At 48.9% G+C, this 11,774-nt stretch overlaps 1 protein-coding gene and 1 non-coding gene across 4 annotated transcripts; both read right to left on the bottom strand.

Annotated features, from left to right (window-relative positions):
* Nucleotides 1-2,463: 2,463 nt before the first annotated feature.
* LOC135815678 (uncharacterized) lies at nucleotides 2,464-10,543 on the bottom strand. Of its 3 annotated transcripts, none has more exons than XR_010553318.1 (3): nucleotides 9,955-10,543; nucleotides 8,683-8,802; nucleotides 2,464-3,164 (listed from the first exon to the last, which is right to left on the bottom strand). XR_010553318.1 is itself a non-coding variant. In XM_065329001.1 (3 exons), exons 1-3 carry the CDS (start codon nucleotides 9,775-9,777, stop codon nucleotides 3,133-3,135), a joined length of 498 nt encoding a protein of 165 aa, XP_065185073.1. In that variant the 5' UTR covers nucleotides 9,778-9,920; the 3' UTR covers nucleotides 2,475-3,132. The 3 variants fall into 3 exon arrangements, 2 of the variants coding, with proteins under 2 accessions (XP_065185073.1, XP_065185072.1); XM_065329001.1 differs by lacking the exon at nucleotides 9,955-10,543 and adding an exon at nucleotides 9,432-9,920 and having other exon boundaries at nucleotides 2,475-3,164; XM_065329000.1 differs by lacking the exons at nucleotides 2,464-3,164; nucleotides 9,955-10,543 and adding an exon at nucleotides 9,432-9,932 and having other exon boundaries at nucleotides 7,757-8,802.
* Nucleotides 7,831-7,903, bottom strand: Trnak-cuu (transfer RNA lysine (anticodon CUU)). Its single transcript has one exon. It is a non-coding gene; the product is annotated as a tRNA-Lys (tRNA).
* Nucleotides 10,544-11,774: the final 1,231 nt, after the last annotated feature.

Below are 11,774 nucleotides of genomic sequence, written 5' to 3'. Positions count from 1 at the left end.
CACGTCATTCAAGCGGTCTCACTCACAGCAAGGTGATGTTGCCAGTGAAACTGACTGATTTGGCTAGTGGGGGCGGGGTGACAACTGCCTTGAACTGGTGGCGAAGTAAAAGTTGCACCTGCATACGACATGAGTGGGTTGCTATGCACCCACATACTGAGGCAATAGCAAAGTCACACCTTAGTGGATCCAAAATAGAAATCTGATGTCAATTTACTACTCCCAGGCCGTTTTTGACGTCATCACTTTCAAGCCCTAGCCCTATCAGGCCATCAGGACCGTTTGACGTCATTTCGGGAGTTTCAGGACCGTTTGACGTCATTTCGGGAATGTTCGGACCGTTTGACGTCATTTCGGGAATAATTTTTCGACCTTTCGACCTTTGACCTTCCCTAATATGTTGCTTCGCGATGTAAGAAATCAAATCAAGCACGCTCTGTCTGTCATGATGGCTGAATCTTGCCCTTGCCTGCAGCCCTCGGCCCTCGGGCCTACGGCCCTTGGGCTGCAGGCTCGGGCAAGATTCAGCCATCATGACCTCCTGAGCGTGCTTGATTACATACCGTACTGGCAATATATGTTGCCGCAGTGAGGCCATGAAGCGTTACATTGGCACATGTTTGCCGCACGCAGGGCGTTACATGCAAAGTCGCACAGGAGCCGTTACACAGGTTTCTATATTGCCGCAGTCCTTTTTTTGCTATTGCGGCATCACTTTTTTGCTATTGCGGCATCATTTTTTTGCTTTTGCCACATCATTTTTTCTTAACATCCACATTGAAGGCACAGAAATTCAGTTGCTATCCAACTGTTACAAACCCGACGGCAAAGGGCGACAACGATATCAATAGAAGACTGTATATTTTAACTATCAGAGTGATCTGTTCACAAAAAGATCATCAAAAGGAAAGTGACATAGGGGAAGAGCGCTTCCTCCAAAAACTACTGTCACTCACACAGTTAATGAGTGTACAACATATTACAAAGTCACCATGGCTATCATCAAGAATACATAACCCCCCAGTAGGCTTTTCCACATTATGTTTTGCATAATTTTTGCATCTTGGGGGTAAAAATGAATCCTCGTTGTAAAAATGCATCTTTCGTGATTTTTGCCAGATTTTCTTCAAAAACAACAACGTTTGCGTGATTTTTGCCAGAATTTCTTCAAAAATAACAAATTTGGCGTGATTTTGCCAGATTTTCTTCAAAAAGAACAAGTTTTGCAAGTGTTAGCTAAACTTTAGCCTACACTACAGGCATTTTCTTCTGCTGGCAAGACGACCTTGCCCCGCACCTGACGTAACCTGACTCTTGTCAGTCTCGAAATATGCCCGGCATGGCAGGCGGCAGTGCATGATGATGTGCATGCATGCACGGGTACATGTCCTGTAGCCAACATGACATGCTTCGAATCAGGGAGTCGTAAAATACCGGTATTTTACGACTCCCTGCTTCGAATGAATTTGGCAGCCATCTTGTTGCCATGGCAACGGGTGAATAATTTTCGCACATTGGGTGATTTTTTGAATTTTTTTAGATTTTTTTCAAATCTATCCATTTTTGAGAATAACATCATTCCCCCAAGAAAACGAGTTTTACATCCACATCTTTCCAATATTTTTTCGAATAATGTGGAAAAGCCTACCCCCCAGGGGTTATGTACTCTTGCTATCATTAGTCATCACTGCTGCTGGAGTCGTCATCGCTGCTCGAGCCATCACTGCTGCTGGAGACTTTTCACCACGCGGTACACGTGCTTTCACAGTTTTCAGCCTTTTTTTGGAGTGCAAACTGCAATCAAAAGATCGCCGCACCCCGCCGGACGCGCGTTACGAACTCAACGAAAATTTGTCGCACTAGCCTGGTCGCGCGTTACGCCGCACCCCCCCCCCCCTGCGTTACGCGTTACGCGGCAACATATAATTATTGCCAGTACGGTACATAATAATAATAATAACAAGAGTACGAGTCGTACATAAACCTTTTATGTACTCTTGATAATAATAATAGGCGATCTTCCCGCCGCGCCGCGGGCATAATCATCAGGCCATCAGGACCGTTTGACGTCATTTCGGGAGTATCAGGACCGTTTGACGTCATTTCGGAAATGTTCGGACCATTTGACGTCATTTCGAGAATAAATTTTCGACCTTCGACCTTTCCACCTTTGACCTTCCCTAATAATATGTTGCTTCGCGCGGTAAGAAATCAAATCAAGCACGCTCTGTCTGTCATGATGGCTGAATCTTGCCCTTGCCTGCAGCCCTCGGGCCTACGGCCTTTGGGTTGCAGGCTCGGGCAAGATTCAGCCATCATGACCTCCTGAGCGCGATGAGCGTGCTTGATTACATACGTATAGTGAGCACTTCACAGTGTGCTTATGTTACGGAATTTCTCCCCACCCCTTTACCTTCACACCACACAACGGTTCGTTGACTCATTTGTCGGCTCCAAGAATACTTTATCAAAACCAGAACTGATGGCGAAGCGAGCGGGGAAGAAAGACCACGAAATAATAAACAACCAACAGTAATAAACAGAGAAACGGCGAACACATCGAAACGACCAATGAGCGACCAGTACGTACGATACATGTGACTAGAACCAAGACAACAACATCGTGGACGAATCACACCACTCCCTCACACCCGAACTCGACTCGCACAGCGCATGCTCCACATAATCCACGCATGCGCGACAACTAGTTAGACAAACGCACTCACTCAGGCAGAAGCAGATCCACACTCTCTGACAACGCATATACTACATACACCACGTCATACACATCACACCCATATACTGCACACCCCGCATCACTCCCGTACAGACAGCAGACCATATTTGACACCGGACAAGACAAGACAGCGAGACCAGGAACAACAACGGATGTAAATAATAAGCGAATCGAATTTCGTAACACAGCCTCCCCTAACGGGAGGAGTCGACCACGACTCCTTACAAAGAATAGGGATTACTATTGTGAATTATGAATTAGGGTTTATAAAATGTGTAGGTCGTCCTCGACCATGACCTCAATGAGAGGTGTCATGGTGGTCCGGTGGTTCGGTGTTTGCTTGTAGTTGTAGTCTTCTCGGTATCTGGTCCCTTCCTGTCCGGTGATGCTGTAGATCATGCTGGCTGGGTCCCGGAATGCTCGAGCCCTCGGAATAGGAAAAGATAAGAGAGGCAGAGCATGGCAGTAACAATTCCGTTAGCCTTAGGTAACTTTACTAGAAAGACGACTGCCGACCCTGGCAGAATGCGGAAAACAATAATCGTAAATCATAGTCGTAATACAAATAATGTTACAAAAAGATGTTGATGCCGGCTCTGCGCCGAGGTTGTTTGCTTCACTGACCGATTGACCGCCTGCTGTATTCTGCTGGTTCTGATCTGTACATGATCTACACTGCGCCTCTCTATCAAACTGGCAAGACAACCAAGGGACCCACTCATCGTGCTCAGACTCTGCACGGTCCCCGACGACTGCCGCCCGCTCATCACTCTCCTCCCGTCGTCTTGTTTTTGTTTTTTTTTATGTGCAAAAATGGTGGTCAAGGTACGGGAAGGCACGCATTGCCCCCCCCCCGGATGTGTCGAATGCATTGTGGATAGTTATCATGGCGAAAAACTCATAATACCCGTTGTCATCCAAAACCGAGTGTAAAGAAATATCGGCCGAAACCCTCAATGCAAATGTATGTGTAAGTGTATGTATATCTACTTGTGTTTTCCTTTACTTGTGTCCATGCCTTCCGTGGAGCTTCTTGTTAGCGACACAACGCGTCCGTTGTCAGGTTCTCCAGAAGTGCACGCACTTTTCTGATGTCAGACAATCCTGTCGTCCCACGACGCTGTCGTCCCACGACGCTGTCGTCCCACGACATATATTCTCTTTTTTTTTTTTTTTTTTCAACATTCAGCAATGTGGAGTTCTACACTGAACCTGGCAGCCGTCGATCCTCTGTCTGAGGCTGGATACGGAGTCTGAAACTGTACCAAGTCGTCCAAAAATTAACAATAAACTGTGCGATTGATCCGTCGTGAGGTTTTGTTTGTCCTCACTGATTGCTCATACACTGCGCCTTCATAACATCTGAATGGACACGGCAGTAGGTGAAGCACGGTCTACCCCGTGAGACGGAGGGGAGGGCTATGCAAAGGAGAGGGTTATGTTACGAATTTATATTATGACTATGATTTACAATTGTGCACGCGAGTACGGTGTGGATACTCTACTGGACACTGACGGCATGACTCTACTCGACTTCGCCCCGTCACATGTTGGGAGACAGCGGTCGTTCGTCGGGCGCACAACCACCCGGTGAGTCAATCCCCGTTATGGCTTTCGCCGGAACGGAGGGCTATGTTACGGATTTCGTCTCGTATTGACTTAGTTTGTCCCGGGCCGTTGTCCGGAATGTAACCGAGCATAAAACCCAACTGGGCGGTGCGCACCTTCCCGACGCGGGCGTGATGCTGTGTTGGCCGGTGTAGGCTGATTAACGGTAAATGGTGCCGGCACCGATTCTTCTACTGGTGTGGATTGAGAAACAGGGGGAGCTGCCGGGGCTAATGTCACTGTCCCCCGGACGGGTTTAATCCTGTCTACATGTACCGAGGTCGACCGCATGTGTCGCGGTGAGGGGAGGGGACCCACCCGAGTTAGGTCAACTGTGGTACCCGTGATGCCCTTAATCTGCCAAGGTCCCGTCCAGTACCGATGTAATTTAGGAGAGACCCCTCTGGGGGGTGGGGCATGTAACCAGACATAAGAGTTAATGACATATACCGGCACTTTACACTTGCTGTCGTACACCGTTTTAGCAACTTTGTGTCTGTGGTTTAACCGTTGGCGGACCAAAAGAAAACATTCGGCGAGACGTAAGCGAAGATCGCGAACAAAGAGAGCAACGTTTGGTTCGTTATCCCGAGGGATAGGAAAAATAAGGTGCAGCGGAAGGCGGAGTTCGCGACCAAACATAAGAAACGCGGGTGTAAATCCTGTAACGGTGTGAACAGAAGAGTTGTAAGCCAATTGAACCAGAGGGAGAAATTCGTCCCACCGAGGGACATCGTTCAGGTGAGAGATAAAGGTTTTCAATGAGGCTTTGATAGTCCTGTTAGCTCTCTCTACTAGGCCGTCGCTCTGCGGTCGGTAGGGAGTGGTTTTCGTCTTTTTGATGTTTAACAATGTACATAGGTCCCGAATCAGAGCATTTTCGAAGCTTAACCCCTGGTCTGTATGGATTGAGTATGGGACGCCAAGGACACACACCAATTTATTGATAAGAGCACGGGCCACGGTACCGCTGGTCTGGTCGGGTATACCAATGATTGTGAGCCACTTCGTAAAATAATCTCCGATGACAAGTACATATTGATTTCCGCTTTTAGAAAGTGGGAATGGGCCCATAATGTCCATAGCAATAACCTCTAGAGGGAAACCCACTTTAATGGTGCCAAGTGGCGCTTTGTTCTTTCGAGTTGGAAACTTGGAAACTTCGCATTCTGGACAAATTTCGCAAAAAAGGCGTACCTCGGTTGATAAGCCAGGCCAGTAAAAGAAATCGCGGAGACGTTGTAGAGTACGTTCTGTGCCAAAGTGACCCGCCGTAGGATTTGCGTGAGCGAGTTCTAGCACCATGGGTCTCAGGGCGGTGGGCACAACTAATTGGCGGCCCGAACGACCGGGTAGCTGACGATAGAGAGTGTGATTCTCGACTGCAAGAGACGACGCCTGGTTGAGAAGAACTTTAACGGGATAGGGGTCCCCTGGTAACGCCTCCTCTTGAGCCTGCAGTCTTTCTATCACTAGGTTTAGGTGTGGGTCTGTTTGTGTGTTTTGTTTGACCTGTGCTGGATCGACTGTGGTAATAAAATTAACCGTTGCTGGACTAGATGGCGGATCGTCGGCGCGAGAGAGACCGTCGGCGTTTAGGTGGCGGGCCCCCGGGCGGTGTTCGATAGCAAAATTAAACTCAGCTAGAATTTGCTGCCAACGTGCAAGTTGTCCGGACGGGTCTTTAAACGAGAGCAGCCATTTCAAACTACTATGGTCTGTACGCAGCAAAAATGGTTGAGAAATCAGGTATACTTTAAAGTGGGGTAAAGCCCACACCACTGCCAACAGCTCCCGTCTAGTGACGGAGTAGTTTCGTTCAGCCGGGTTAAGACTGCGGCTGGCGAATGCAATAGGATGTTCTTTACCATCGGGCCCCACTTGGGACAAAACCGCACCCAGGCCTGTATTGGATGCATCCGTGTCAATGAGGAAAGGTTGAGTAAAATCCGGAAATGCCAATACCGGTGCTTTTGTGAGGGCGTTGCAGAGTGTCTGAAAAGCAGTGTCTTGAGGGCCGGACCAGTGGAATGTGGCATCTTTTTTGCAAAGAGAATTGAGTGGCGCCGCAATGGAACTAAAGTTGGGAACAAAACGGCGGTAGTAACCGGCGAATCCTAGAAAAGTTTGCAGAGCCGTAAGCGTCGTTGGTGTCTTCCAGTTCATGACAGCCTCAATTTTGCGGGGATCAGCATGTAAGCCAGACTTAGAAACGACGAACCCTAGGAAGGCGACCTCTTGTTTAAGGAACTGGCACTTAGATGGTTTCACTTTTAGACCTGCCGTCTGTAAGGCACTCAAGACCGTCTCTAGTTGCGTGATGTGATCCGAAAAAGACTTCGAAAAAATGATGATATCGTCCAAATATACGAGGCAGAAAATGGGCGACAACCCCCGTAAGACCGCATTCATTAACCTTTGAAACGTGGCTGGGGCGTTTGATAACCCGAACGGCATGCGAGTGAACTGATAAAGTCCGTGTGGCGTTACAAATGCTGACTTGTGTTTGTCCTCTGGATTAAGGGGAACTTGCCAATACCCCGATTGTAGGTCTAGGGTGGAAAAGAATTCTGCCCCCCCAAGGTGATCCATGGTGGCATCAATATTAGGTAAAGGAAAAGCGTCCGCGGTGGTTAATTTGTTAAGTTTCCGATAATCCACACAAAAACGAAAAGAGTCATCAGGTTTTCGAACTAAGACAATGGGACTGGCCCATGGTGACATGCTTGGTTCCACTACACCTGTGTTGAGCATATCTGTAACCAGCGTCTGTACGATTTCTGCCCTGGTCTCGCTGTCTTGTCTTGTCCGGTGTCAAATGGTGGTCAAGGTACGGGAAGGCACGCATTGCCCCCCCCCGGATGTGTCGAATGCATTGTGGATAGTTATCATGGCGAAAAACTCATAATACCCGTTGTCATCCAAAACCGAGTGTAAAGAAATATCGGCCGAAACCCTCAATGCAAATGTATGTGTAAGTGTATGTATATCTACTTGTGTTTTCCTTTACTTGTGTCCATGCCTTCCGTGGAGCTTCTTGTTAGCGACACAACGCGTCCGTTGTCAGGTTCTCCAGAAGTGCACGCACTTTTCTGATGTCAGACAATCCTGTCGTCCCACGACGCTGTCGTCCCACGACGCTGTCGTCCCACGACGCTGTCGTCCCACGACATATATTCTCTTTTTTTTTTTTTTTTTCAACATTCAGCAATGTGGAGTTCTACACTGAACCTGGCAGCCGTCGATCCTCTGTCTGAGGCTGGATACGGAGTCTGAAACTGTACCAAGTCGTCCAAAAATTAACAATAAACTGTGCGATTGATCCGTCATTACTGTTGGTTGTTTATTATTTCGTGGTCTTTCTTCCCCGCTCGCTTCGCCATCAGTTCTGGTTTTGATAAAGTATTCTTGGAGCCGACAAATGAGTCAACGAACCGTTGTGTGGTGTGAAGGTAAAGGGGTGGGGAGAAATTCCGTAACAGTGGCGCCCAACGTGGGGCTCGAACCCACGACCCTGAGATTAAGAGTCTCATGCTCTACCGACTGAGCTAGCCGGGCTGGGACGACAGGAGAAGGTAAAGGGGTGGGGAGAAATTCCTCCTGGTCCGACCATCCCAATGGAAGATCTAGATACACAACCCGGACTGACCATGGGGGCACAGAGAGCAACGAGGAGGAACAAAGAGTAGTGAATTCCGGAGGTTGGCCCTGCGGGTCGGGTCGGTGGTTACCACACTGAGGCCACAGTTGGGGACAACCCCATGTCCCTTTGAGGGTAAACGCCGCTATGAACAAACTGCCCAGGACAACCTGGAAAAGGGAGGTGATGGCGTGGAGACGTGGGAGGGAAAACCAAGTACCAATCCCATCCAAAATGCTTAACCCCAGGATAGCGAGTAAGCCTAAGAGAAACACGACCCCAGACCAAGTATGTTGAAACCAAGAGGTGGAGCCGATATTTGCAGTGTAACGAGAAGACAAGATCGGGGTGGATTCTGGCCCCATGACAAGAGTGGGCGACGGATCCATAGAAATAGATATCTTATGTTTCCTCAACAGATCAGCGCCTAGTAGGCATGATTCTCGTAAATCGTCAACTACGATCACTGGTCCCTCAAACCGGAGAGACCCCAGCTGAAACATCCCAGTCACCACTCCTAAAGAAGTTATTGATGTACCATTAGCACTATACAAGGCCCCAACGCCAATGGAGCTAGTGGGACGCAAAGATGATCGAACATGGGAGGGTACAACAGAGGAATCGATTAATGTGACACTAGCCCCCGAATCTACCAGGACCGTCAGTGGAACAGTGGTATCGGCAAAAGTGATCTTACCGGAGCAATACATGGCCGTGCTGACCGGGCAAACCCCAGCCGTCGTTACGGTGGCGGTTGGATCGGGCTCGTTGGAAGGAGGCAGGGCCGTATACTCCGGTGCACGGTCGAGCGGGACCCCTGGGGAGGAAAGAACGGAAGAGGAAAACGCAACAGCCTGAGGTACGGTACAAACATGTGCATCATCTGACCCTTGAATAAGAGTGTTCTCGGCAACGGGCGGGTCTAACGCTGCCGGGGCCCGTTTAAATGTTGACCCTGTGATGAATAGCTGTGCGGAGGTTGAGGAGCAGATGAACCATACGCCTGTGAATTACGTTGTGACATTTCATATTTGAATTTCCTACAGTCTCGTTTGAAGTGACCCGTTATTCCACAATGAAAGCAAGCAGGAGGACGTGGTGGTCTAGTTGGTTCAGCCCGTGTTAGGGTATGGACAGCGGCGGCCAAGTCAGCTACAGTGGCCTTCAAATCAGCTATCTCAGTTGAAGCGGGGGCAGCCACGTTCAGAACCCCTTGGCTTAGTTCTAAAGAAGATGCATTACTCCTAGCTTCGAGCACAACGGCCTTACGCACAGCGGCATCAATATTGACAGGCTCAAAATCGGCTACCCTATTGCCCAAGGTGGGTTCCAATGCATCCAAGAAAGCCCTAGTGGCAACAGCCCCCAACACATCACGAGAGGCCCCCGGAAAGGCACGGGCGGCTAAAATGGAGATGGCATCACCCAGTTCTGGAATCGACTCACCGGGTGTCCTTCGTCTGGCCTGGAGCTCCGCTTGGCGTACTGCCTCCTTTCCTTTATCTCCGAAGCGGGCCACTAAGGCTGCTCGCAGCTTGACAGGATCGTCACGGTCTTCGTCCGATAAGGATTCAAGGACAAGAGCCGCCGGTCCCTGTAGTCCGCGTTGTAGCAGAAAGATACGCATTTGGTCGAGTCTAGTTCGGTTAGGGTCTGCTTCTCCCTCGGCTGGAGGGGCGACGTAGCCGTTGGTCTTCAAGCAGGAATCATAATCTCGCAGGTAAGCCGCCAGGCTTTCCTCTGGGCGTCCATGGAACGGGCGTGGAAGCAACCATCTGCCAGGCTCCGTCATGATGACGAACTAAGTGGGAGGAAGGAGAAGCAAAGGAAACGGCAAAACGCAAAGGGACTCCCCAAGGCCAAGCCTTGGTCAAAAAAAGAAGAAACCAAAGAAATCGCGGCGGCGAAAAAAAGCAAAGAAACAACGCGAAGAGAAAAAAACAGAACGAGGCAAGCAAGGCACACTTACGAGAGGAGTAGTTCCGTCCCTTTGGTAGGTCGCTCGTAGTAAGTTGTGGAACTCGAGTCCACGTCGGGCGCCACTGTTACGGAATTTCTCCCCACCCCTTTACCTTCACACCACACAACGGTTCGTTGACTCATTTGTCGGCTCCAAGAATACTTTATCAAAACCAGAACTGATGGCGAAGCGAGCGGGGAAGAAAGACCACGAAATAATAAACAACCAACAGTAATAAACAGAGAAACGGCGAACACATCGAAACGACCAATGAGCGACCAGTACGTACGATACATGTGACTAGAACCAAGACAACAACATCGTGGACGAATCACACCACTCCCTCACACCCGAACTCGACTCGCACAGCGCATGCTCCACATAATCCACGCATGCGCGACAACTAGTTAGACAAACGCACTCACTCAGGCAGAAGCAGATCCACACTCTCTGACAACGCATATACTACATACACCACGTCATACACATCACACCCATATACTGCACACCCCGCATCACTCCCGTACAGACAGCAGACCATATTTGACACCGGACAAGACAAGACAGCGAGACCAGGAACAACAACGGATGTAAATAATAAGCGAATCGAATTTCGTAACACTTATAATAATAATTATTAGGCCAAACTAAAGAAGGTGTGTGGTTCGACTCACCCGACCGACCGTACAATTTCAGCCCGACCGTAACTTTTTTTCGGCGGGCTGTCGTGTGACTGACGTACGTGGACTGAACACGTCCACGTCTACGTGCTGTGCGGCGTGAGTCTGCGGACGCAGGCGGCTCCTTTTGGACTTGACTTGTAGTTGTACTGCAGTGCAGTGCAGTGAGTGGTACGACTGCTGCCTTGTGCTGGTAGTAGAGTCTACTCGATACGCGTATACAGTGTATTTACATGTACTAAAAATATATATTAAAAAAAAAAAATCCGCCCGCCCGCCCGTAAAAAAAATGTCCATGTTAGTCGAACCACACACGTACACCTTCTTTAGTTTGGCCTTATAAGTTATAATCAGGAGTAGCACAATACTCCCTGCTTATAATGGAGACTGAGCACTTCATTTTTTGAATGCCGCCCCAATTATTGGAGACGTGCTATTATTGGAGACTGTGCTTATATTAGAGATAATACGGTACCTGTTTATGATTGACCTTATAGCTTACTTTAGTGAGTATCGCCGACCGAAAATGATAGCACAGAAGTGCTAGTCAGAAAGGCAGCCAGTCGTCTGTGAACATATCGAGTTTTACGTACATGCCGGCATCAGCAAAATTACTTCGACAGTGACATGCTGACGATATGGAGTGGGGAGGAGCAGCTGCTGCTTTGATGACTGTATGGAAGCCCTGTCGAGTAATAGCGCTAGCGTGTCAAGCTCGTATACTTATAGTTCAATTACAGTAGACTAGTTCCAGTTCTTCCTAGCCCTATAAATTAATATAATGCGAATGAATGATGAGTGAATGAATACGATCATGAATGAATGAGTAACAGTTAGCAGCCCGATCATTATGTTGGTCTCAGCTGTGTACCTTCACCGGCGCTGCTGTGGTACAAGACTGTGGCTACAGTTATCAGTGTGCATCTTTCTGTTCGTCATCTGGCTGCCCACGGCGGTAATTTATTTCCGTCCACTCCAACGCCGCGTCCCACTGCTTGGTGGCTTCGGATTCTATTCTGCCAACCAGAGTCAGGGTGTAGGTGCCGCCGGTGGTCTCCGCATGCTGCAGTCCGCTAATGGTGCGAGTTGGGACTGTCCAATGAAGCAGCTACCTCTGGGATTGAAAGCACCGTGCTCATCAATGGCTAT

The sequence above is a fragment of the Sycon ciliatum genome, chromosome 4 (genome assembly GCF_964019385.1).
Source record: "Sycon ciliatum chromosome 4, ocSycCili1.1, whole genome shotgun sequence".
Taxonomy (NCBI): Eukaryota; Metazoa; Porifera; class Calcarea; order Leucosolenida; family Sycettidae; genus Sycon; species Sycon ciliatum.
This window is presented reverse-complemented; position numbering and strand designations above follow the sequence as displayed.